Source organism: Centruroides sculpturatus, unplaced genomic scaffold (assembly GCF_000671375.1).
Source record: "Centruroides sculpturatus isolate CEXI.00-Female unplaced genomic scaffold, Cexi_2.0 scaffold245, whole genome shotgun sequence".
NCBI classification, from domain to species: Eukaryota; Metazoa; Arthropoda; class Arachnida; order Scorpiones; family Buthidae; genus Centruroides; species Centruroides sculpturatus.
The window spans coordinates 743,040-770,932 of record NW_019384465.1 but is presented as its reverse complement, the minus strand read 5'-3'; the positions used below and the strand labels follow the sequence as shown (position 1 = coordinate 770,932).

The window sequence follows — 27,893 nt, the reverse complement described above, 5'->3', positions numbered from 1 at the left end:
AGAATACTTCGCCAGAATATCGTTGAATCCAATGAGAATTCTTCAAATGTTTTGGACAAAGTGATAACTAATAGTGTTGATACACAGAATCTTTGCTGGAGTGATTATTTAATGAGCAGAGTAAGTAAAAGTATTATATTTGTTGCTGAATAATTAATATATTTGCTAAAATATACAAATTTTTTTAGACTAATTATGAAAATATGTCACATAACATGACAACGACTTACAACTATGATAAAATATTACCAAAGAGTTCTATAGGGAAAAGTAATCAGGACGATAAAAATAGCCCTTATAAACATCTACCCTATTGTGCAGCTGCACGATTACAAGAAAAGGAAATTAAAGATCAACCCTCCATTGCATCTTCAGAAGGGCCTTATCATTCTGTAAGAAATTTAAGATGTTATCAGGAAAGAATCAATGAGGTTGAAAATAAGATCAAGACTCAAGAGGGCTATTTTCAACCGGATATTTTACGCGATTCTACGGATACTTCGAGCGAACAGTACAAGAGTTCTTCAGAATCTGGTAGAGGAACTATGCATAGTGGAATCATGGGTAGCAAAAGTCCAACGGGTGCAAAGAGCAGTGGACCCAGTACAGTAGATAGCATTTTAGACAGCAGCTTAGATTCTGATCAGAGCACGAATGGGAACCGCAAAAGCCACAAATTAGAAGCTGTCGTTAAAGCAAATGCTATAGTAAATTTGCAAACCGACGGTACTTGCAGTGAAAGCTTTTCTATTACACCGCCCCTTCCTCCTCTATCGCCTCCTCACACCCCAGAAATCGGAAGATGTCTTTCACCAGAATCAAAATATCATCATTCTATGAGGTAAGTTTGTTATTTTCTAAACTATTATTATCGTGGAACAATACTAAAAATGTATTTTGTAGTAGCACAATGTTGAATCCCTCAAATATCGAGCAAGGCGGTCAAGATTACATAAAGAAATCTACAATATCTGATTCCAGACAAGATATATCGAGTTCCTCAAAAAACAGAAAATCCATGAGTTCCACATCTCAATCTCCAACAAAGCTCTGGGAAATGAGAAATAAACCTTGTACTCGTTCTGGCATGTGTTCTTCTTATAGACAAGGAATGATAGGAGCAAACCTCAGCAATCAAAGTGGCCATTGCACCAAAAGTGGTCGTCTTTCACCAAGAGTTCGATCTTCAAAAATATCATTAGGTAAATTATTTTTTTTTTCCTTTTCAATTGTATAATTATTAGCTTCATAATATTCTTAGCTTTCATCCAATATGGAACCATTTTTATTCATGTTGAGTACAACTTGTCTACTTGGACTTTCTTGTTAACTAGATTTTGTTTGGTTTGGTTGTACTTGTATACTGCAACGCGACATATGGACGATCTGCAGAGGGGATGTACCTCACGGGAGGTCTTTTGTCCCTATTTAGGTGTTACTAACATAAGGTAAGGTGAGGCGCGAACCCGCTTCCAATGTTCAGTTCTCTGTGGTTTAATCCACTCGGGCATCGGTGGGCCTTTTAAACTAGGACTTGTTATATCGAAGGGAGTGGACCCACACAAATTCGTATTAAAAAACTTTATTATAACCTTAACCTGTAAGCTACTACTTTTTAGCATTTCGAGCCAAAGTTCCTCTTCAGAAGTTACAAATTCTAAATTAAAAATTGCATATTAATTTATACAATCACATTAAAAATTAATTTATATAAATTTATGCCCTGACCCAGCTACGTTGTACCTCTCAACATGTTCGGTACAGACATTCAAAAACATTGTTTTAAATTATGCCATTATAGCATTAAGTAATAGCATACAGGTTAAGATTATAATAAAGGTTTCTTTTAATACGAATTTGTGTGGGTTCACTGCCTTCAATGTAAAAAGTCCAAATTAAAAAAGAAAGTTACAAGTAGACAAGTCACACTCAACAAATAAAATAAAGGAATAGAAGCAGGCATCTTATTGCTTTTATTCAGTTTATATTCTTTATTTATTTTATAAAATCTGCAATAATTGAAGAATAAAAGAAATTAGAATACGGTTGTCTAATAAAAACAGATGAAAATACATTCGATGAAAACAGATGAAAATACCGTCGGCCATGTTTATATTTATTATTTTTCTTCAAGATGAAAATACAGTACAGTAGAACCTCGAAAACTCGACCTAATGTGGACCGAAGGGTGGCCGAGTTTGTGAAAATGCCGAGTTATCGGGAATGGGGTTAAAAAAAATAAGTACGAGTATTTCCTCAGAAAATACTGTACTGTACATGTACAGTATTTACTTGTACAGAATATAACAGAGAATAAANAAACACTGAAAATTGTACTATGATACAGATAATTAAATAAATTTATATTTATTTTATATTTAATTATTGCTTCTCAAGCAAACTAAAGTGTTTAATTTCAAATGTTCTCGTTACTTATCTTTGCAAAAAATATCTGTGTCAATCTTTGTATGGAGGTGTATCGCCTGATTTCGGGGGTCTTCGTCGTAGGGGGTCCCTCACACCCTTCCAACCGCACTTTGCAGGGGTACGCATTATATGTTAGGAATGCAAGCACTCCAACTGCCGCATTAACGAAAGTGGCGATTGGGTGTCTCGCCGAATTTCGAGGTTCCTAATTGCCGGATCCTCCGGACGTCGACGAGAGACAGAAGAGAGTTTCCCAGCACCCTACACATTCAATTGTTACGCGGAGAGGTATACATTATACGAGATAAGGGACGCATACAGCAGCTGTCAATGACAGATCCTTTTGCAGAAAGATGCAAGAGAAAATTATACTTTTACATTTCTTAAATTATTTACCTATATATTTTAAATGTACACCAAATTTCTTTTTTTCTAGGCCCTATTTATGCGGAGTCCGTAGATGCAGACATGACTTCTACAACTACTGGATTGGATATGGACAGTTTATTAGACGAACCAGACGATTACAGTAGCGAATGTAGCGCTACAACGAGTAATCTAGACAATACAGAAGTTGCTGTTATACGAAAACAATTAGAGGGATTAGAACTCATGTACTCAGAAGTTAGTCTAATTATTAAAATATTGATTAGATCCAATAAATTTAATTTTTATTAAGATTATGAAAATTTTCATGTAGATTCTTCGTATATTGGGTGTGAAACCAACAAATTGCAATGCAACAAATTCTCGAACGAGTTCGGAATTGTTTCGTCCATCTAGAAGAAGGGTATATGGAAGTTTATCATCACTTACTGGAAGAAGCTCCGTAAGCAGAGGTACACACAGTTTCCGTGATAAAAGAGGCTATACTGATAGAAGAAAATCGAAAGATTCCAAATCTTGGTATACTTTACATCAGAATTTAACATTCCACTTGATTATTCCTAAACAATATATTGATTTTTTAACTGTTTTAGTGCTAGCAAGAGGTTACAACGGTTAGAATCTCACGTGATAACACTGGCTAGAAGCATTGCACATTTGTCTTCAGAAATGAGAACTCAACAGATGTTGATACAAGAATTAGATAGCTTAAGAAGAGATGTCGGTTGGGTTCAGGAGCAGTTGCAGTTAGTTCGGTTATCTTCTTCGGGTGGCACTACTACCGAAAATCACGTGAGGTCGAGTAAAGGGCATCACAGCACATCGCAAAGTAAAGATTGGGACAGATTAAGAAAAGAAATTTTAGAGTTAATCAGTCCCGGAAGGGTTCAAAAACTTACAAAGTAAGTAATCTAGTATTTAAAAAAACTAGGAAATTAATTGTATTTTAATAATTAAAGTTTATTTGAAGTAAAATAAATTTATTTTTAATAGATTTATTATAAAGAAAAATTTCATTTATAATTTAGTAAATACACAGTATATATATTTCTTTAGAGAAGTTTTACTGTATTTATTTTCTGCAAGAGAGACCAAAAATCAAAACCATTTACATACTAGTGCTTATATTTCAAGTATAAACAATAATTTATATAAAAATAAAAGAAACTATCTGCCAATATCAGGGCTTTTGAGGGGATGGGAAATTGATGACCTCATCAATTTCTCATCCCCTCAAAAGCCCTGAGTTGGGAGACGGTGAAAAAAACAATGGTCTTAGTAAGTAAATATTGACATCAGTATTTATAACAATAAAAGTACTGCAAAACACAAAACAAAATTGCTCGGACTAAAGTTAATATGGAATGGGATAAGGTCATATTTGTCCCATAGACTTAATATTGTATCTTTGCCACTTCGTCACACCCGAATCTTTTCACTTTTCTGAAATCTCTCTTCAGTGGCACCATCTACAAGATAAGAGCTTTAATTTGATACCCGAACCGTACTTTTAGCCCCTGCCTCAAACTAAGTCGGAAAAACTGAAACTTTCTTTCAATTACTCAACCTAAGTCGGAAAAACTGAAACTTTCTTTCAATTAATATAGAGAGTACGAGTTTTAACGTTAATCTATTGATTTTTTAATTGCAAAATTCTCAGGAAATTTTCTGTAATAATAGTTCAGATAATTAATTTTCCTTGATTGATTTTTAGATGCAAGACCATATTGCACTAGAGGATTTATGGCTTCAATTATTTTCATATTAGGTCTTGGCCAGCAAGAATGAGAGAAAAATATCCTGGTTCAAATTGTTTATAAGATTCATTCTCTCAACTGATAGTTTTTCCTCCTTCGATTTTGCAGACATTGAAAACATTTCTGTAAGGAAAAGCATGTTCTGTTTCGATGAAAACATACTTTAAATTTTATAATGCCTTCGTATAAACCAATTTCCAAGTCTTCAATGTAATTTTAAATCGCCTATATAAGAGGCATTTATTAAAGAATATGGAAATAATATAAAACAAGAAACTAATTCTGAACGAAGCAGTTTTCTCCGAGCTATAATTTTCGTTTCATTAACTTTCACCGGCTAAAAAGAATAACGATAAATTTGTTCTTGAAATTCATTTTTCACATTCTTTTTTGTAACAGTGGAGTAATCCGACGTATGTCTGGCAGATGTCGGATTACTGGGTTTTGTATGTACAGTACGTATTGTACAATAAAATAACGCACTTGATTCACAGGTTACTTTATCACATTAATGATGATTGCCAATCGCACGTACCGTACAACAAACAACTAGCGACTGACAGTATACACGTACTGTACAGTACATCAATCTCTGTTGCATTATTCATCGACAAGTAATAACATGAAAATTTCATGAGAACCTCCCTGCAGAGGATTACCGGACGTGTCGTCCAGTAATCCGACACTCTGCAGGACTATAGAGACTCTACTGTATTTCTTGAAAAAAGTATTCTAAGATATAAGATATGAAAATTAGAAAATATAAGGCCGTTTTTTATTTTTATTTTTTGCTAAAGTCTAAAATAGACTTTCCTGGCTTTTTAAATAATAAATTGCACGAGAAACTTTAATTCTTATTCACCTTCTACAGTATTTTAAAATCTAGAACGAATAAAATTTAATCATTCTTTTATAACTTAGAAGTAATAAGACACTTCATTTTTTGACCTGAATTTCTTGTTTAATTGCAATTTTCTTTCAATGGCAGACTCGATTTAACTTAAGAAGCGGGTATATTATATCGTTGTTAATAATTACATAAAAAATAGTGTGACAAAATAAGACAAAGTGGCATTGTTTTAAAACTCTTTTAGCCCTGTAAACACTAAGCAAGCCCGTTATAAGTTCGGCTAGGCCCACAATTGGGCAACTGGATGGTAAGGGATGGGGTCCGACGTATCCGGAAGGATCACTTCTGAAAAATTCCTGGGGTTTTTCGAGCTCGGGCCCTCCAGAGCGGTAGGCTGTCACCTTAATTATAAACACAACGATACGCATAGAACATTATAGCATGTACTGTACGTTATTTACAAGAATCTCTAGGCATAGCGTTTAATTTAATCACTTCATAACTTTTAAACATCTAAAAATTTAATATAACTTTTAATTAAACTTAATTTACAGTTTAATTTTTAAATTTTCTGTTAGATTTTTTGGAGATGAACCTCCTCTCTTAAGGCAATTTCTGAAGAAGCTTGGTTATGAAGTAAGTATTTATTTATTTATTTCTGTATTCGTATGATGATAAAATATCGATTATTATATTCAGATAAATATTACTTATTACTTGAAAAAGTACAAATATAATCTTTAACTAATTTGCTTTGTTACTAAACAACTTACTAGTAATTTTATTATTAAAATGATTGAATGCAACAGCATAATTCGAAAATATTGACAGATAATATAAATTTATTTTCAGCACAATGCATCGTAATTTTTCTATTATAATATAAAAATAATTCCATGCGAATTTAATCCTTATAATATTTTCAGATAGTAAGCATAGTGCAATAAAAGAATCACCCCTTCTTAGATGAGGGGTGATACTTTTACTGCACTATGCTTGCATTCTAAGAATCAATCGAAAAATCATAGCTTGATTTTGGTTTATTATTTCAATTTCGACGGAAATACAGGGGCGGGGTGTGCATTTCTTGGTGTTTTGAACAACATAGATTATGAATATACAGGAAGCCTTTTTCATGCAAATGTTAGTTACTTTGTCGAAATGCTAATTATTTACCACAAATGACGCAAGTTATTCCTGTATATTCGACAAAAGGTCATAACGTAAGTTCCACCCTTTATTTTATGTTACGACCGTGATGTTGGATTACCAGATAGAAAATCTTCCTATTCTCACATCATAGAAACAAGAAGCGCTCTTTTTTAGGATTAAAGTAACTTACTTTTCAATGAGAAACTTTCTTTGCTAGAGAGATTTCAATTACCTAGGTGTTTCTTTTTTGCTTTGTGAGAGGTGCCACCGAAGGTAGAAAGTATAGACTAATTGCGAGGTGTATCCTCTTCCTTTTAAGTAAATATGGTTCTTTCAACAAATATTCTCTGCTTCATGGAATAGAGGAATAAAAGCACTACTAATCTAAAGATTAGTAGTGTTTTTAGTCCTTTAGATCTTTAAATCTTTGGATAAGTAGTGTTTCCTTTATTAAATTCCTACATGTAAATTGTGGTTCGTTCTCATATAAAAATTTGTTTTCGATGAACCTATAATCTATACAGAGCTTCATATTTTAACAACAAACAATTCAAAAATGTAGTACTTTTCCGGTTTTCTAAATACATTCAAAACCTAATGTAGAACCAAGAGAGAAAGAATTATACAAAAAAACATATTGTGTCAGAGACAGTGCTCTGGGTTAAAAGACTGACAATTAGACTTTACTGTGTTCTGTTCATTATTTTCCTTTACTGTGGGAAAAGGAAAATTACCCACGAAGCAGCATACGATCACAGAATCTACTGAAAGTATCCGCCACTTTGTGAAGATGAAATTTCTCCTACCAGGATAAAACCATTAAACACTGATAGGTCGTGGGTTCGCGTCTGTCCAAAGGGTTGGCCACGTGGAGTTTTCGGGGTTTTCTTTACGTTGGTAATACGTAAATAGGAGCCAGTTCCCATAGAAAGTCTTCCCGGGAGACATCAGATCGCCCAAATCTCGTGTTGCAAACAAAAGGCAAAATTTCCTGTCGTTCAGATTTACGGGGCACCCTGTATTATCTTACATAAGTATATATTTTGAACTGATTTTTTTATTATTTTTTATTTTACAGAAATATGCCCCGCAATTCGAATTGGAAAAGATCGGTATAATGGAACTTCCATATTTAACAGAAGACAGACTTCAAAAAATAGGAATACCCATGGGCCCACGGATGCGTATCTTGCAAGAAGCGCAAATGTCATTCCGACAAGATCAGTTGAAAATTTATATTGTATAATATATTTAAGTTATATTTTTTGATTCTTTTTTGGCACTTAGTCGTCTCTGTGTACATCTCAGAAATGATATATTTTCTACTTAATGTTTTTTTTTTATATACTTGTATGTAATTTTGGATTTTATATATATTTTTATATGTTATATATAAATATATTACGTATATACAATGATGCGTGTGTTGTTTATTTCGATTTTAATAGTGATGATTATTTAACACGTTTTAAAGAAGTCACGTTAAACTTGTAAAAGAAAATCTTAAATTGCATTCTATTGTTGTACAGATCTTCCAGAATTAACGTAATTTTATAATAGAAGAAAGCCTAATAACAATTAAAAAAACAAGGGAGAGTTGAAAAATGTTTTCCTATTGCTTTTTTCACAAAGTAAACAAGTTACAGCACAAAATGTATTGGAAACGTCCTATTTTTCCACATGGATATCATTTGCCATACCTGACAGTTTAACTAGTGGAAAACTGTGGCATAGATAAATNTACAAAACTTTAAAATTACTTTAAAAAATGGAAAATAATTATATCATTTGATTTCAAGATATTTTGTATACCTTAAAAATAATTAATTCTATCCCGGGATTTCCCGGGATCCCGGGAAACAGTTCACTTTTATCCCGGGATCCCGGGACAAGCAAAATACAGGGAAATGAGAAACCCTAGTTCTGTGCATGCAGCCACTACTTGATCACCCGCTGCCCATCTTCAGAACAGAAGTGTTCACTTCAAAGGTGTTTTTCAAGTGAGAGAACGAATAAAAGTTTAACAGTGCCAAGTCCTTACTGTATGCAAAGCAGGGAAGAATTTTCCAGTTCCAAGATTCCAACATGATCGCAGTTCCGCTAACTATATGCGGTCGGGCACTGTCACAGGGCTCTAATCCCACAAAACCGAATGACATATCGAACTTTCGTTTGCGTTCATTCATTCAGCACGATTTTCTGAAACTTGAAGGTATTTTATTAGAAAATTCTTTCAAGTTTACGTAATTACACCAATTAAAATTTGCTCTTCCCAATGTCAGGAAACTCGGCGATTTCAATGTTTCCTATATTGCATGAACTTTTGAATTTCTGAAAAAATTAAGCTAATTTTTGAAAATGTTCTGGGATATAATAACGTTTAATAATAAAATGTATTAATACCCGTGTAAATCGGACTCGCACGTACCGATTATTTTTTTTTCGTTTAGGTAGTTTTCCGTTCTATAAAGATTTCCTTTATGAACAGTTTTACTGTACTTCTAAAAATAACGAGTTATACATCAGGCCTGTTTAATATGTACAGGAAAAACTGTCTTTGACCCTCATTATCTAAGTCAGGAAGATTTTGTATTATACATAATTTTCATTTTAGAATTGCGGCTGCGAACGTTGAGATGGAAGTTTCATTGTTTCAATATTACTTCTTTCTTTAAAATATTTGCAAATCTACCAGTTTATTTAGAAAAAATCTAGCAACGAGTTGCATAAATTTTCTCGACAAAAACATTTTAAAATTGCGTATGACACTAGTTGTTATGATACTTTATTTTTAAAAATTTAATGTTAATTATTATAAAATAGCAAAAAGCTTAATTTTGAGGGCAGACAAAAATTTTACAAAAGGAAAAGAAACTTGCAAATGCTAAATAATAAGTAAAATTTTCATTAAGTCCGACCCTACTCGAAATAAGACAAATGACACCTCTTTCTATCTTCCTATCCATTGTAATCCTAAACAACTACAAATCCTGAACTTTCCCTCTATTACAAAAGCAAGAAAAGTAAAAATTGCAGACCTATAAATTCCCATTGTCGCCCGTCCGTCCATCTGTCAGTCTTTTCTTAATCTCGGGAACAGATTTACATAAAAGACGAGACCAGAAAGGGACAGAAAGACCCATTAACTATAAAAGAACTCCCGATGCAAACCCGAAGTCACGTTATTTCAATTAAAAATTTTTCCCCGAAAGGTGTTAGGTAGATGATAGGCACGATTCTAATGTTAAACGAAAAGTATGATGTATAGGGGCAACCCAGTACTAATTTCAGATGGAAAGCATATATTTGCTGCTAGATGGGAAAAATTGCAGCCCGACATTGTGACAATGCCACAATAAATAACTGCTCGTTATAAATAAATATACATATACAGTATTGAAAGACGATCAGAAATATCATTTTATTTGTTACATCACATTGAGAGTAAAATGATTTCATGTTTTACTTCAGCTATTTACACATAAAGAAATATTGTTTTGTATTCGCTGGTTTCATTCCATAAAACATATTCTAAGTAGTTTTTGAGTTTCGGAATTGTTCCCCACTCGGAACAGTTCAATTTCAGTTCTAGATGTGCAACTGGATTGCCCGTCTCTACTACGCTGCTACTGTAGTAATTAAGAATATCGACATTTTATAGGGAAAATGGACCTTAAAGAATAGAAAGTTATTGCACTCCAAGTTGCGGCTTGCCATCAAACGTTTAGGAGTTTTTTTCACGTGTCTAATACGTAAATGATGGCCCAGTTTCCCGTAGAACACCCTACCCTTGACAGATCACATGCTGCATTGCCACATTCCATTAAACTTATACTATCCTTAATGCTACGTTTGTAACTTCACTTCTTACTTTTCTATCTTCGAACATTCCTGGAAATTATAATTTAATGAAACGTTCTTCATTTCATGACTTCTAAGAGTAAAAATATATAATAATGACCAGAAAGTTTTTAAAAATTCTGTAATTTTATTACCTAATCAATCGATTAACTTAATTTATGATAGTTGCATTGGGTGTGGCTCTTGTGCTGTTTCCGTACTTCGCAAGACACTTGTTTTCACGTTGCAATACACCAGTGATTTCAACGATAGAAGAAAAAAAGGAATCTAATGCACTTAGTACCTGAAATAAGAATCGGATTTCATTAAACTTTTGGGAATTTCTGTAGATGTGTGAGTGTTTTTATGTTTTTCAACAACCTTCTCTGCCATTAAAAGCATTGCATATTTAGCCCACTCAGCGAGAATGTCGACATGTATCATCCTGAGCTAAGGGTGGATGTCAAATGAAAGAGATGGAAAGAGACATGCGGCTATCCCCTTGAGATGGACACACTAATCTAATCTCTTTCAGCTGTTTTTGATTTTTTTTTTTTCCATGTCATCTCTATCATCATATTTTTGCTTTGTTTTGTTAAATAAATGTTATCACTTTCTCTGAATTGAAACGTTACTCACACTTCAATCATACGTCTTCTTCCATCTCTATCTTCTGCCATAGACCCTTCCAGCACAAGCTGACTCATGTCTAGTCTTTCGCTACGTGAACTATTGGTAATAATCATTCTTAATTAATACTTACTCTTATGACAAAATTTCTCTTAACGTAAAAGAATCCACCACAGGAAATACCAATTGGATTCTTTCCAAATCTTTTCATAAAATCGTTTACCTGGAAGAGAAAAAAATGGAGATTTTAATAAACGTAGTTTCTTTTCTTACGAAAGGAAATTTGGTTTTGTAAAGATCTTAATGTTATAAGCCTTATCTACATTAGAAAATTCAAAAATGTTGTCGTATATGTTTAACATCAAATGAGGTGAAATATAGAAACATAAGGTATTAGCGTTGTTATAAAATATGTTTTTAAACTGTATGATTTATTACTCTTATTCTTATACTTTTAACATATACGATGATATTTTAGTGCATATTAGAAAAATCTTGTACAATGCTAAGTTGTGTCTCGTAGGAAATTTCATTCCTTATGAAAAATTTAAAAGTACAGTAATTCAATATTATTTAAATATAGCAAATGCAGAGTTAATTCATCATTTTCTTCGTTATAATCTTACAGATATAAAGTATGCATTTGTATAGAAATAATAATAAAATCATTCTCAGTAAAATAGTTTACTCGCTGATAGCTAATTTCATTCGAGTATGAAACTGTTTTCTATTTGCATAAATTATATGTTAAAACAAATCATAAATTAAAGTAGAACACATTACCTTGAACTTAAACAATAAAGGAAGATTGACGAGACAAATTATTTCAATACTTATAAAGTTGTCGTACATCTGAAAAGTAAAAAATTAAAAAGCTTGTTAAATGTTTTCATTTGATGCTATTTCACTATAAAAATAATCATTGTCTGAATAATTCAAATTAAATGCACACGTAAAGAAACAATTCTTATTATCTGTAAACAGTAATTATCTTTATTTATCTATGATGTTAATTACGCAAATTTCAATTTCGTTGTTAAGAGCGATTAACATTCTTCAAATTATTTTTATAATTATTTCTGACGAGGATTTAAGATTGGAATTTCATGGTACTTCGTGGCATTTTCATTAATCCAGCTCGCCTGGATTAATGAAAAAATGCCACAAATTTTTTGATAAAGTATTCAACTACGAAAAACTACAAGTTCTCAACTATTGTACAGTACTTTCTTGGAGAATATTCTAAGATATCGTGTGAACCAGAGCGTCTGTATATTGATGCACTTGAGGCATGTATCCCCTTTTCGTCTGAATTGCCCTTTTCCCCAAGAGGTCCCAAACAACAGAAAATTTCTGACTTCTAGCTTATTTGCCCATTGATCCATTCAACTTCGTCGTATGTTGACCAAAACCTATTCCTTGTTTTCGAGGCCAAGTTAGCACCGAGTACAACCAGCGCCGTCTTGTGGGAACGCTGTGCAATATAGAGTTTGACGCGCTTTGCATAATGTACGGTGGCCTTCTTTATAGTTTGAGCCCTCTTTTTTCATAATCTTTTGCCTCTGCTGGTGTAAACCAATGCTATAATCAGTTTTCAAACAAATAAGAATGGATCTATGCATACCATTTCTATGGATACCACTTTTATTTAATATTTTTGTGCATACAACAATTGTTGTATCAATCTGACGGTTTCTTCACCGTTCATTACTCTGATCGTTCAGTTCAAATAAGACACTGTAATAAATACTTTCCGGAGTCGATAGTATTTAGTGTAAGGTCCAGTTTTAAAAATAAGAGAACATCTTAAAATGCACTAAAAGATATATCAATTATTAAACTAAAATGCAAAATAATGATGTATAACAGATTTTATTTTCTGCCTAAGATAATCGATGCTATAGGGGTATGCATTTTTCAAAGATTTGCAAAACAATTGTTAGCTTATAAATTATTTTACATCGATATCCAGCGAATATTGAATACTTACCAATTTCGTGCAGTAAGATAAAACCCAACTAATTACAATGACTAATGAAAGAACGAAGGCAGAAAGGATTGTAACATAAATCTTCAGTATCAGTTCCATCTTCGTAAATAATGCGGCATACAGAAGGAAACACGTACCATGCAGAAAATAAGCGTAGACAAACGGTAGAAATATATTCCATCTCTCGCTAATCATTTCGGCGAACTCCCAAAGTTCTTGATGTTTCCACATCAGCGTATTAATTGTATTTGTTCTTTCATTCAGTTCTAACAAGGACAAATGTCTCGTGTTTAATTTCAGTAGTTCTAATGACAGATTTATCAATCTTCTATCTACAGTCATAAGTAATATCACGCATATTAATAGAAGCGATGCGTTCTGTCCTGCAATATATAAAAACCAAACTAAATACATGAAAACACAAATGAAGGCTTCCGTATCTGTACCATTTAGTTGCTTTATTGTTCTATAAAAAGCAATAGTAATCACTATATTTAACAACTGTAACATGAAAAATAAAACACAAAGACATTTGATCACAAATACTTGTATGCGGTCAGTTAATTTCCATTCTCCTTCGTAACTACTAATGACGCAATGAAGTGAAATCTTGCTCCTTTTCAAAGCACTAAACTGAACGGCTGTGTAAATAGACAGAAAAGCCATGAAAATTGCTGCTGGTAAAGCATGATCGTTGAACATATGAATTACCCGCAAACCGTATAAATTCGTGTCGTATAAGCTTATTAAGTGAAGTAATACCATTATCCAGAGAAATAATTCGATGGCACCGCTGTATATTGCGAACAATGCCGAAAGATAATTGTGTTTCTGCGAGTTTTCTTCTGTAGACATGCACTTACATCGAATACAGAAATCCATTCCTGATACTTTAGCAGAATTCACAATTGGGGCTAAAATATAATCCAAACATAACTGCTTGTGTTCGTGAGACATTGTTTGGTGTACTAACCTTTCTTCGTTTTATCAATTAACCAAATTCACTGATATTAACGGATACTAAAAAGTTAATTTAAAATAAATCTGCTAAATTTCGTCCTTATACGTGTATTATTCCGTCTGCGTTGTTTCTGCTTAAAAAGAGTCCGCGATAATAGATTTTACTGAAAATATTGCTGGAATAATTCCAAACACTTACTAGCAATTGCATGCATGTACTGTACTGTACATTCAATTTAATAGAAAGTCTTCTAAAATATGTTATACTATTAATATCTATAACGTTACGAAATGGTAATATTATAAAATGGCATTTTATTCTTGTTCGATATGGATAATGACATTAAATCTTTTGCACAATCATACAGATTATAGAATTTTCCATTAAGAATATTGGAATGTTTATTTATTATGTTTCCGTTAATATTTATCTCTTCAGAGATAAAGATTGTAAGTGATCCTTTTATAGAAATTCTCAATCGCAGCAATCGGTATGATCCCGGATGATTAAAATGCATTTGCACTTATTTGCAGTTTGGAAAATGTGTTGATTCTTTTGTAATTGCTGTACAGTTTTATATTATAAAATTTCAATCACGAATTTACGTCATTGAACACATTTAAAAACGTTTGTGTAAAAAGTCCAATTGTAAAGAATATTTCAAAAAAAATCCAGCAACCAGTCGCTTAACGTTCCTGGCGAAATTTAAAACTGCGTGTGGTGCCATCCGTTATGATATTTTATTCAGAAAAACTTTTTATATTTTTAATCATTATAAAATGGCAAAAAACTTAACTTTGTCGGCTCGTTAGCTCAGTCGATTACGCGAAGGCTGTGGGTTCGACCCCCACACGAGCCAGTCGTTTTATTTTGCAGATTACGAACGTCGTAAACAGATTTCACTACAGACTTTGTTTTTATTTTTGTTTGCTTTTCGACATAACGATAAATCCCTCATCATTTGACCTGCAGGCTATTTATTTGGACACGCAGTGTCGTCTTTGGAAAGGCTGTTTAGGTGAATGCGCACGACTTTCGCAGTAAACCAGAGTTTTTAATTATATACCAGCAGAGATGATCGGCACGGCTCTATTGTTATAGGAAAAGTATGATGTACAGGGGCAAGACACTACTAGTCTGAGGTTGAGAGAGCCTGCCATTGTAACGATGGAGCAATAAATTTCATTGACTCACCCTTACCAATGGGTTCTAGCTGTCGCGTACTCTCATTGCTGACATGAAAATTTTTAACTGACTTGGCGAGATTACATACGCTCACGTTTGGTCCATAGCTTTCTTCGCTTTGTTATGTTACGCGTTCAGTGTAAATCACGCTTAAATTTCATACGAGCAATTTGCCGACTCGAGCCACATGTATTTGAATTTTGTGCAAGACGTGCTTGTCGAAAATCGCTCATTTCAGCAATTGAGCTACGTAAAAGTTTCGCGGAAACACTGACGGGGTGTTTTACCAACACTGCCTAATCGTGGTATTCGTAAATCCAGTGATTATATTAATACCGAGATTACTGACGCGAAAATTTCACCAACAAATTTCAGCGAAGGATTACTAAATCCCGAGATATTAAAAACGAAATCAGTGAATTCGATAATCTCGACACTAGCGTTGCTAGAAAATTTCCTTACACGTTTCTTAATTGGATACTTCGGAAAGACGTAACACGCTGTCTCGTGTTTAATTTCAGTAGTTCTAATGACAGATTTATCAATCTTCTATCTACAGTCATAAGTAATATCACGCATATTAATAGAAGCGATGCGTTCTGTCCTGCAATATATAAAACCCAAACTAAATACATGAAAACACAAATGAAGGCTTCCGTATCTGTACCATTTAGTTGCTTTATTGTTCTATAAAAAGCAATAGTAATCACTATATTTAACAACAGTAACATGAAAAATAAAACACAAAGACATATGAACACAAATACTTGTATGCGGTCAGTTAATTTCCATTCTCCTTCGTAACTACTAATGACGCAATGAAGTGAAATCTTGCTCCTTTTCAAAGCACTAAACTGAACGGCTGTGTAAATAGACAGAAAAGCCATGAAAATTGCTGCTGGTAAAGCATGATCGTTGAACATATGAATTACCCGCAAACCGTATAAATTCGTGTCGTATAAGCTTATTAAGTGAAGTAATACCATTATCCAGAGAAATAATTCGATGGCACCGCTGTATATTGCGAACAATGCCGAAAGATAATTGTGTTTCTGCGAGTTTTCTTCTGTAGACATGCACTTACATCGAATACAGAAATCCATTCCTGATACTTTAGCAGAATTCACAATTGGGGCTAAAATATAATCCAAACATAACTGCTTGTGTTCGTGAGACATTGTTTGGTGTACTAACCTTTCTTCGTTTTATCAATTAACCAAATTCACTGATATTAACGGATACTAAAAAGTTAATTTAAAATAAATCTGCTAAATTTCGTCCTTATACGTGTATTATTCCGTCTGCGTTGTTTCTGCTTAAAAAGAGTCCGCGATAATAGATTTTACTGAAAATATTGCTGGAATAATTCCAAACACTTACTAGCAATTGCATGCATGTACTGTACTGTACATTCAATTTAATAGAAAGTCTTCTAAAATATGTTATACTATTAATATCTATAACGTTACGAAATGGTAATATTATAAAATGGCATTTTATTCTTGTTCGATATGGATAATGACATTAAATCTTTTGCACAATCATACAGATTATAGAATTTTCCATTAAGAATATTGGAATGTTTATTTATTATGTTTCCGTTAATATTTATCTCTTCAGAGATAAAGATTGTAAGTGATCCTTTTATAGAAATTCTCAATCGCAGCAATCGGTATGATCCCGGATGATTAAAATGCATTTGCACTTATTTGCAGTTTGGAAAATGTGTTGATTCTTTTGTAATTGCTGTACAGTTTTATATTATAAAATTTCAATGATAAATTTACGTCATTGAACACATTTAAAAACGTTTGTGTAAAAAGTCCAATTGTAAAGAATATTTCAAAAAAAATCCAGCAACCAGTCGCTTAACGTTCCTGGCGAAATTTAAAACTGCGTGTGGTGCCATCCGTTATGATATTTTATTCAGAAAAACTTTTTATATTTTTAATCATTATAAAATGGCAAAAAACTTAACTTTGTCGGCTCGTTAGCTCAGTCGATTACGCGAAGGCTGTGGGTTCGACCCCCACACGAGCCAGTCGTTTTATTTTGCAGATTACGAACGTCGTAAACAGATTTCACTACAGACTTTGTTTTTATTTTTGTTTGCTTTTCGACATAACGATAAATCCCTCATCATTTGACCTGCAGGCTATTTATTTGGACACGCAGTGTCGTCTTTGGAAAGGCTGTTTAGGTGAATGCGCACGACTTTCGCAGTAAACCAGAGTTTTTAATTATATACCAGCAGAGATGATCGGCACGGCTCTATTGTTATAGGAAAAGTATGATGTACAGGGGCAAGACACTACTAGTCTGAGGTTGAGAGAGCCTGCCATTGTAACGATGGAGCAATAAATTTCATTGACTCACCCTTACCAATGGGTTCTAGCTGTCGCGTACTCTCATTGCTGACATGAAAATTTTTAACTGACTTGGCGAGATTACATACGCTCACGTTTGGTCCATAGCTTTCTTCGCTTTGTTATGTTACGCGTTCAGTGTAAATCACGCTTAAATTTCATACGAGCAATTTGCCGACTCGAGCCACATGTATTTGAATTTTCTGCAAGACGTGCTTGTCGAAAATCGCTCATTTCAGCAATTGAGCTACGTAAAAGTTTCGCGGAAACACTGACGGGGTGTTTTACCAACACTGCCTAATCGTGGTATTCGTAAATCCAGTGATTATATTAATACCGAGATTACTGATGCGAAAATTTCACCAACAAATTTCAGCGAAGGATTACTAAATCCCGAGATATTAAAAACGAAATCAGTGAATTCGATAATCTCGACACTAGCGTTGCTAGAAAATTTCCTTACACGTTTCTTGATTGGATACTTCGGAAAGATGTAACATGCGCTCAGATAGAAACGTGGTAGATAGCAGGAAACGAAGTCGACAACTTGATTTTTCAATAACTGCATCATGTCGTCTCCAAATTTAAAAATAATTTTTAAATTTGGATTTTTGTACCTTTCTTGTGGCGTTTGAAACAATGAGGCAAACGACTCGTTTAACGTTTCTAAACTCCCAGCTTCCCCTCTGAGAGCAGCCTTCAAATAATTTAGTTTCTATTCTGCCTATATAGTTGCTCTCTTGACGAAATGATATTATCAAATTGCATTTTAAAGTTACTCCATTCTGCATATCTTCCAGAGAATTTCGGTAGGGAAATCTCCGGCAATTTAATATTAGCGGAGTTATTTCGAACTACGGGACCCTGAGTCGCCATGACCACGGACGAATCTGCTTCTAATCGTTTAATACTAGACTGGATGTTATATTTACAACTTGTCCTCATATTCTTCACTATTGACTATATCAGTATCATAATCAGTTAGGCTAATAATGAAACCCTCAATTTCCCCGTTTGAGGTCCTCAATGACTCTTCCTTTCGACTCAACTGATCCAGTATTTCTAGAAGAGTTTCTGTCTCTCTATCGTCGCTTTCAACTAGACTATCGACATTACTTCGTCACACTAGCTCTTATCGAAGCGCGTTTTTTCTTTAATTAATTTCTCGAGTTGATCCATTTTAAACTGTCTACCACGTATAACGGACAGATAAATTCCTCCTACCTCGGATATAGGCGGCTTAATAATGAAGTCAACCCAATCTTATTTGCTTGCGATCTTGTCTATCTTTTTTTCTTGCTCCGCCTCGACTGACCAGATGTCTGTCGATCTTTAATGGACTGTCAAAATATGAAAATACTTGCGGTTTTGCAAAAAAAAAAATGTTTAATGCGGAATGAGACACTGGTATAAAAATGGCCGTTATAAAGATACTCTCGTCTCCAAATTTAAAAATTATTATTATTATTATTTTAATACAAAAATACGGTGGCACTCGAGGCACCAACAGAGGTTATATAGGGTGATTTTTCTTGTATTGTAATGAAGGTAAGAGGTGCTTGATTTTTTCACATATATTTACAACAACTCTTTTAGAAAGCCTATATCTTTCAATAAACAGTTGGTCGTCAAACTTTCCAATAGGATTGGATCGATCGCAAATTAATCGTCGTGGAATTCGTGAGTAATTTCGTATTATTTCTTATCCATACACGTACTCTGCAAAGTAAGACAAATCTTCCTCCATGATTATCGAGATTATTGCACTGATCGCCCGAATTTGGTGGATTACTTACTAATGGCAGATCACATCTAATGTTAAACTCGTGGATCGCGAAATAAGTAATTCTGTATTTGAGATAGTCGTTAATCCTGCGATTTGTCTAATCGTCTGTCGGTGAAATAGGGGAAATAGTTGAAGTAAATTGTTCGATTATCTGTTTTTGTGTTGGATGCATCTTCTCCAGATATTAAGCTTCAAAGAGAGTGAACAAAATAGTCTCCCTCCCACACACACACATTAACATCCATGCATACAGCGAAGATGTTTTTTCGTTTTTCGACGTTTCAAGGTTCCGAGTCTTAAAATGTAAAAATCTTCGGGGAGTCATTTTTTGACCGAATGCCATACTTTTCCTCTGTTATATATAACAGCCGGGAAAGCAAAAATTGATTTCTACGAAGAGTTATTCACACAGACAATTTTAAATAGAAAGTGAAAGTTCTATATTAGTCTAACTTACAATAGGTAATGAATTAAGTGCTGATTAGCATGTGATAAAGAATAGAACAATTAATGTATACTGTGTCTCGTGGATTTTTACAAAGGATTTTTTCTTTTCTCTCTGCATACGTATATGGCCTATTTCGGCGTTTTCAACAAAGTCTTTGAGACATAAAAGACTTTTTTTCTTCTATTGTCAAACTATAATTTGCCAATTGTCATTTCTCTTGTAATGCACTATATTATTTATAGTAAATAGGTTAATTTTTTTAACCTTTTATTTGCCATGATATAGTGTATTACAAGTATGGAATTGAATGGTGTTTATCAGCAAATAAACTTTCATTAATAAACACGCAAAAAAAATCCGAAAATTTTCACGTGACTAACCCGCTAGTCCGGCGCGTACACCCTTTCAATCATCGGAGTTCAATGATTTTATTAACTCGGCCACTCGTGGGTTCTTATCGAGACGAGCTTCACATGTTCATATAATTGCTTCATACTACTATAATTGCTTCATACTTTCAGCTAAAGACACATAAATATTTATCTACGTTACGTATAATCATAGACTTTAAACTGTGTTGATGGCATAGTTATTATCTTTATCAATATATAGTGTAATATGAAGACAACATATTGCTATCACAGCACAAAAACTAATATGAATAGAGCAGGTCTGATGCATCAGTGACATAGCGTAGTGGGGGCGGCAGGGGCGGCAAAATTACTCTTTAGGGAGCGGCAAAATTTCACAATAAATAATAATAATATATTGTAAAAATCTGGACCATTACATTTCATATTTTCATCGCACCTACGATTCGGACCAATTGAAATGAGCACGGCGGATAGCGTTACCATCCGGACAGTCCGGGAATCGACTCACCGTCCGGGTGAACTATTAATTATACCCGGGGACATCGTGCGCTACCTGTCGTCCTTTATTTTTCTTTTTTGCTTGTACGATTCATCCGTAATCATATACACCTCCAATATCCAATAAATAGAGCTAAGTCATCTAGGTTACTTACGTTACTCCTACCCAAGCCTCCCTAGTCGCTAACTGTAACTGATTTAGAATCGGGATGCACTGCACATTATTCTCCGCATTGCAAAATGACATACGCATGCGTCAGGAACTTCTATTCGAACAAACCTCACCTGCCGTCCGGGTCAGCGATTTTAAAAAGGTGGCAACACTAGCAAGGAATTTTTCATTACTTATTCTGTGACGAAAGTGAATTTTAGTCTTTTAAATTGAGATACCTAAATAAGGGGATGGCGAAATTTTCCTTTGCCCCGGGCGGCTGATACCCACGCTACGCCACTGTGATGCATTTTTGAATTCCGTGTAAAAATCCAGCAACGAGTTGCTTAACTTTCTCGGCGAAAAATACTTATGTTTAAGAAATTCCTTAGCAAAGTTTTAACAAAAAAATCGCAACTTGGTAGTATTTAGAGATATGGACCTCAACTTAATATCTCTGAAACCAATGGTCCGATTTTGTCGAAAATTTCTAGAAACATTTGCCCCCGATACGCAAACGTCCCTGAAAAATTTCAGAAATTTTGGACAAAAGGCAGAAGAGGAATAAAGATTCGAATTGCGTGACAAAAATCATGCCCGTAGAGAAATAGACATGGTCATGTGTCATATCTCCCGTGGATTTAATGACGATTTTACTCGGTGTTAGCATTTACAATTTTTATAAAATATCTATACCCTCAAAATTAATCTTTTTGACAATTTATAATCATGAATAATATTTAAAGTTTTTTATAATAAGATCTCATAACAGATGGCGCCACACACAATACTGTTCATTAATAGTTTGATCAACAATGTAAAAATAATTTTTAAAATAAAATCTTAACGGCCGGAAAAGTTACGCAGCTCGTTGTTGAATTTTTGAAAATTCAAAGAAAAAAAAAATACTTACGAAAGAATGATTGAATATTCATAATTTTATTAAAAGTTTTTTTTCTGTATAGTATATTCATTTTATTTTTATTATTTCTATATTCAGCCAATCATTTTATCTCTGTTATTTTTTGCATCATCTTTTCTAATATTCAAATCAATCAATAATAAAAAACAAAACCAGAAACGAGTTGCATAAGTTTTCCGGAGAAAATACAGTATTTAAAATTGCATATAGTGCCATTTCTAATGTGATTTTATTTATAAAAAGTAAATTTTATATTATTAATTATAATGAAAAGGCAAAAGGCTTAATTTTTATGGAGGAAATGACTTTTTATTTCATAAACAAAAAATTTTTACCAGTAAAATTATAACTTGAAAGTTTTTTGGGATATTAAGAGAGCGAAGCCATATCTTCCGAATCAATTGTTCGATTTTCCCGAAAATTCATAGACACATTTCTCTCTAGCACACAAACATCCCAGGAATACTTTACAAATTTTCGAAAAAATACACACGAATTACTAAACTGGAATGAAAAAAATCGTGCTCTTCTCATTCACAAATTAACATCCATTCATATAGAAAAATCCCCAACATTTTTGACATTTCTCGACGTTTCGAGGTGTTCCAAGATTACAAATATAAAAGTTTGGGGATCATTATCTGACCGATTGCCATACTTTCCCTATGTTATATATAACAGCAGAGAAAGTAAAAAATATAGATAACTATATAAAATAGGTATGTACTGTGCAGTATACAGTGTTATTTAAATAAGAGCAATTAAGAGCAATGAATTCCATCAATCATTACTATGGTAACGCATTTTCAATATTATAAGTAATTGGGCTGCAATTTGAAAAAAAAATTGCAGAGCTATAAATCTCCATTGCCGTCCGACCGTCGGCCTGTCTGTCTTTCCTTAATCTCTAGAACGGATTTAGATAGATGGAAGACGAAACCAGATATAGACACCATGGGGCCAAAAAGCCCCATTAACTATAAAAGAACTCCCGATGCAAACCCAAAGTCACGTTATTTAAATTTAAAATTTTCTAGGAAAGGTATTAGATAGATGACCGGCACGATTCTAATGTTAAACGAAAAGTATGATGTATAGGGGCAGCCCAGTACTAATTTCAGATGGAAAGCATATATTTGATGTTAGATGGAAAAATTGCAGCCCGACATTGTGACAATGCCACAATAAATAACTGCTCGTTATAAATAAATATACATATATTGAAAGACGATCACAAATTTCATTTTATTTGTTACACCACATTGGCAGTAAAATGATTTCATGTTTCACTTCAGCTGTTCCGTTTTACACATATAGAAATATTATTTTGTATTCGCTGGTTTCGTTCCATAAAACATGTCCTAAGCAGTTTTGAGTTTCGGAATTGTTCCCCACTCGGAACAGTTCAATTTCAGTTCTAGATGTGCAACTGGATTGCCCGTCTCTACTACGCTGCTATTGTAGTATTTAAGGATATCGATATTTTATTGAGAAAACGGACCTTGAATAATAGAAAGTTATTGCACTTCAAGTTACGGCTTGCCATCAAACGTCTAAGAGTTTACTTGATTTTTCTTTTTTTCACGTGTCTAATACGTAAATGATGACAAGTTTCTCGTAGAACATGCTACCCTTGACAGATCACATGCTGCATTGCCACATCCCATTAAACTTATACAATCCTTAATGCTACGTTTGTAACTTCACTTCTTACTTTTCTATCTTCGAACTTCCTGGAAATTATAATTTAATGAAAGGTTCCTCGTTTCCTGCCACTTAAAAGTAAAAATTTATAATAATGACCAGAAAGTTTTTAAAATTTTGTAGTTTTATAGCCTAATCAATCGATTAACTTAATTTATGATAGTTGCATTGGGTGTGGCTCTTGGGCTGTTTCCGTACTTCGCAAGACACTTGTTTTCACGTTGCAATACACCAGAGATTTGAACGATAGAAGAAAAAAAGGAATATAATGCACTTAGTACCTGAAATAAGAATCGAATTTCATTAAAGTTTTGGGAATTTCTGTAGATGTGTAAGTGTTTTTATGTTTTTCAACAACCTTCTCTGCCATTAAAAGCATTGTATATTTAGTCCGCTCAGCGAGAATGTCGACATGAGTCATCCTGAGCTAAGAAGATTATATGTCAAATGAAAGAGATGGAAGAAGACATGCGGCTATCCCCTTGAGAGTGGACACACTAATCTAATCTCTTTCAGCTATTTTTTTTATTTACATTTCTAAAACATTTCCATGTCATCTCTATCATCATATTATTGCTTTGTTTTGTTAAATAAATGTTATCACTTTCTCTTAATTGAAACATTACTCACATTTCAATCATACGTCTTCTTCCATCCCTATCTTCTGCCATAAACCGTTCCAGCACAAGCTGACTCATCTCTAGTCTTTCGCTGCGTGAACTATTGGTAATAATCATTCTTAATTAATACTTACTCTTATGATAAAATTTCTCTTAATATAAAAGAATCCACCACAGGAAATACCAATTGGATTCTTTCCAAATCTCTTCATAAAATTGTTGACCTAGAAGAGAAAAAAAAATGGAGATTTATTTTCTTAAGAAAGGAAATTTGGTTTTGTAAAAATCTTCATGTTATAATCGTTAACTACGTTATAAAATTCAGAAATGTCGTCGTATAGATGCAGATATATTTAACATCAAATGAGGTGGAATATAGAAACATAAGGTGTTGGCATTGTTATAAAATATATTTTTAAACTGTATGATTTATTACTCTTATTCTTATACTTTTAACATATACGATGATATTTTAGTTGCATATTAGAAAAATCTTGTACAATGCTAAGTTGTGTCTGGCAGGAAATTTCATTTCTTATGAGATATTTAAAAGTAATTGAATATTATTTAAATATAGCAAATCGAGAGTTAATTTATCATTTTCTTCATTATAATCTTACAGATACAAAGCACGTATTTGTGTAAAAATAATAATAAAATCATTCTTAGTAAAATAGTTTATTCGCTGATGGTTAATTTCATTCGAGTATGAAACAGTTTTCTATTTGCATAAATTATATGTTAAAGCAAATCATAAATTAAAGTAGAACACATCACCTTGAACTTAAACAATAAAGGAAGATTGACGAGACAAATTATTTCAATACTTATAAAGTTGTCGTACATCTGAAAAGTAAAAAATTAAAAATTTGTTTAAATGTCTTCATTTGATGCCATTTCACTATAAAAATAATCATTGTCTGAATAATTCAAATTAAATGCACACATAAAGAAACAATTGTTATTATCTATAAAAAGTAATTATCTTTATTTATTGTTGATGTTAATTACGCAAATTTTAATTACGTTGTAAGAGCGATTAAAATTTTTCAAATTATTTTTGTAATTATTTCTGACGAGGACTTAAGATTGGAATTTCATGGCATTTAAACATTCGTAGCATTAGCGTATTAATTGTATTTGTTCTTTCATTCAGTTCTAACAAGGACAAATGTCTCGTGTTTAATTTCAGTAGTTCTAACGACAGATTTATCAATCTTCTATCTATAGTAATAGTTAATATCATCCACGTTAATATTACCGATAAGATCTGTCCTGAAATATATAAAAACCAAACTAAATACATGAAAACACAAACGAAGGCTTCCGTATCTGTACCATTTAGTTGCTTTATTGTTCTATAAAAAGCAATAGTAATCACTATATTAAGCAACAATAACAGATAAAATAAAACACAAAGACATACGAACACATATACTTGTATGCGATCGGTTATTTTCCATTCTTCTTCGTAGCTACTAATGACGCAATGAAGTGAAATCTTGCTCCTTTTCAAAATACTAAACTGAACGGCTGTGTAAATAGACAAGAAAGCCAAGAAAACTGCTGCTGATAAAGCGTGATCGTTGAACATATGAATTACCCGCAAACCGTATAAATTCGTTTCGTATAAGCTTATTAAGTGAAGTAATGCCATTATCCAGAGAAATACCTCGATGGCACCGCTGTATATTGCGAACAACGACGAAAGATAATTGTGTTTCTGCGAGTTTTCTTCTGTAGACACGCACTTACATCGAATACAGAAATCCATTCCTGATACTTTAGCGGAATTCACAATTGGCGCTAAAATATGATCCAAACATATCTGCTTGTGTTCGCGCGACATTGTTTTATGTAATGGCCTTTCTTCGTTTTATCAATTAAACGAAACTTTCCACTGTTCATATAAAACCTTTAGTTTAAAAATGAAGGTACTGAATTTTCTGTGTAGGACATACCGGTATTGTTTCCACTGTGTTCTCTTGCAGCCGTTCAGATATTTTATGACGTTTGTTTTCGATATCTAAAACACTTCTTAAAAGCGAACTGCTTATTCGATAAAGAAGTCTATTGTACAGCTTTAAATTAAGTTGTGTCATTTATGTTGAAAATATGTTAATGGATATCGGCTTTCTCATCTCATTAGAGATTAAATTGGTAATTTGTTTACTTAATTAGTTGATGTGCAATTACTAATTATAATGAAAACGTGCAGTTGCTGACACATAAAGCGCTTTAGGATAATTCAAAATATACACGTTGCATTACTATTTTTACTGCTATGTTTTTTTCATGAAAATAAAATAGTATATACAGGGGGTGCAAAAGTAGATATACAGTTGTTATTATGAAAAAATAAAAAAAAAACACGAAGAAAAAACATATAGTTTTATGCACAAATTAAATCACAAATAAGGAATATGAATCTATAAAAGATAATAAAAATAATAATAATGAACAACAAACATTTGTGTTTCTCAGATTCTCAACTGTATATTTACTTTTGCACCCCCTCTATATTACGAACATATTTTTATACGGGGTGTTCAGAATCGATCGCACAACAATCATATCACGTGATTCCTTCTCGACGACTGACCGGATAAATGTTATCCTTTTTCCGATCGAATGTCGGATTCGAGAGATATCCGCGTCAGAAGGTTTATGATTTCACTTCCGGTCATTCGGAATTTTAGTGTAAAAAATATCAGTTAATGTGTCAGGTAGCCGGCGCAAGTCATATTACGACGAGTTGTTGGTTTATCTATTTGGTTTGTAGGTTGTTTTACTGTTTTCAAACAAATTTGTAACTTTTTTTCCGCTGTTCTGTCAAAAAAATCTTATTGGTAATTACATTTTTTAAATTTTATAACATGCATAAAGAAAGAAAAAGTATATTTGGTTTATTAAAAAAAATAATAATATGATAATTTGAAATTACAGATGAGGATGAAGACAAATCGAAAATAATTATATTTTCGATTTAATTGATCTGGGTATTAAATAGATCTGTTTAAAACTGTTATATTGCTACATATTGTGAATGAAAGTTTTGTACATGATGTTCTGAGTATAACATATATGTTCAATACAGAGGTAATGAGGTAGTGGTAAAATAAGTAAATAAATTTGCATTTTAATGTTTTATTTTCATACATATGTATGGCAATAAAATTAGGAAAACCTATTTTATTATTATCCTCTGATACATTTAAATAGCCATAGAAATTTAATCCAGATAAAGACAGACTATTTTTTAAATACTGTAGTTTATTAACTTTGTCACTGCATAAAGTGTGCTATAAAGATTTTATTTGATTCAGTATAGTGAGAAATAGTTTTGTATTTTTGAAATGAGAAAGTACATTTCTTATGACACTCACATTGGCTCTACATATTTTGGTAATTTATGTAATACAGTATTCTGCACTATCAAAAGTAGAATATGAATAAAGATTTATTGATCGCCTACTACACCTGTCCTTTGTTCATATAGGCCTAAAACATCACTAACATGACTTTCTTTTGGACTCCGTGTCATCACTAATCACTGTCACTGTCAATATCTAATAATACTGTCTGAACTCTTGTCATCCGACATTTACCTATTTTATTCGTCAACCTCTAAAGGCTGGTATACACGGTAAGGAAATCCTCAAAGGATGTGCTTAACAGACGAAAAAAACTCGGATATAACTGGCTGGATCGAACATAGTAATTTACAAAACTTATTAAAATATCTCCCAACGTATAAAGAATTATTTTTATTTAAAAATGGATAGATAGAAAAAAAATCCCGGTTAATCCTCAAAGGATTTCCTTACCGTGTATACCAGCCTTTA

General features: G+C 33.0%; 2 protein-coding genes across 3 annotated transcripts in view; one reads left to right on the top strand and one right to left on the bottom strand.

The window, feature by feature from the left end:
* LOC111621009 overlaps positions 1 to 7,890 on the top strand; it is a 28,681-nt gene extending 20,791 nt beyond the window's left edge. For both annotated transcript variants that reach the window (XM_023363042.1, XM_023363043.1), the window contains 8 exons: positions 3 to 120; positions 189 to 841; positions 904 to 1,202; positions 2,864 to 3,051; positions 3,128 to 3,333; positions 3,408 to 3,716; positions 6,000 to 6,057; positions 7,652 to 7,890. In XM_023363042.1, coding sequence (XP_023218810.1) covers positions 3 to 120; positions 189 to 841; positions 904 to 1,202; positions 2,864 to 3,051; positions 3,128 to 3,333; positions 3,408 to 3,716; positions 6,000 to 6,057; positions 7,652 to 7,819 — 1,999 coding nt within the window. In that variant the 3' untranslated portion in view covers positions 7,820 to 7,890. The remainder of the gene's footprint in view (positions 1 to 2; positions 121 to 188; positions 842 to 903; positions 1,203 to 2,863; positions 3,052 to 3,127; positions 3,334 to 3,407; positions 3,717 to 5,999; positions 6,058 to 7,651) is intronic.
* A 2,695-nt stretch (positions 7,891 to 10,585) lies between these two features.
* LOC111621033 lies at positions 10,586 to 13,990 on the bottom strand. The gene is made up of 4 exons (XM_023363074.1): positions 13,034 to 13,990; positions 11,827 to 11,895; positions 11,177 to 11,266; positions 10,586 to 10,717 (listed from the first exon to the last, which is right to left on the bottom strand). The coding sequence occupies exons 1-4, from the start codon at positions 13,988 to 13,990 to the stop codon at positions 10,586 to 10,588; spliced, it is 1,248 nt and encodes a 415-aa protein (XP_023218842.1).
* Positions 13,991 to 27,893: the final 13,903 nt, after the last annotated feature.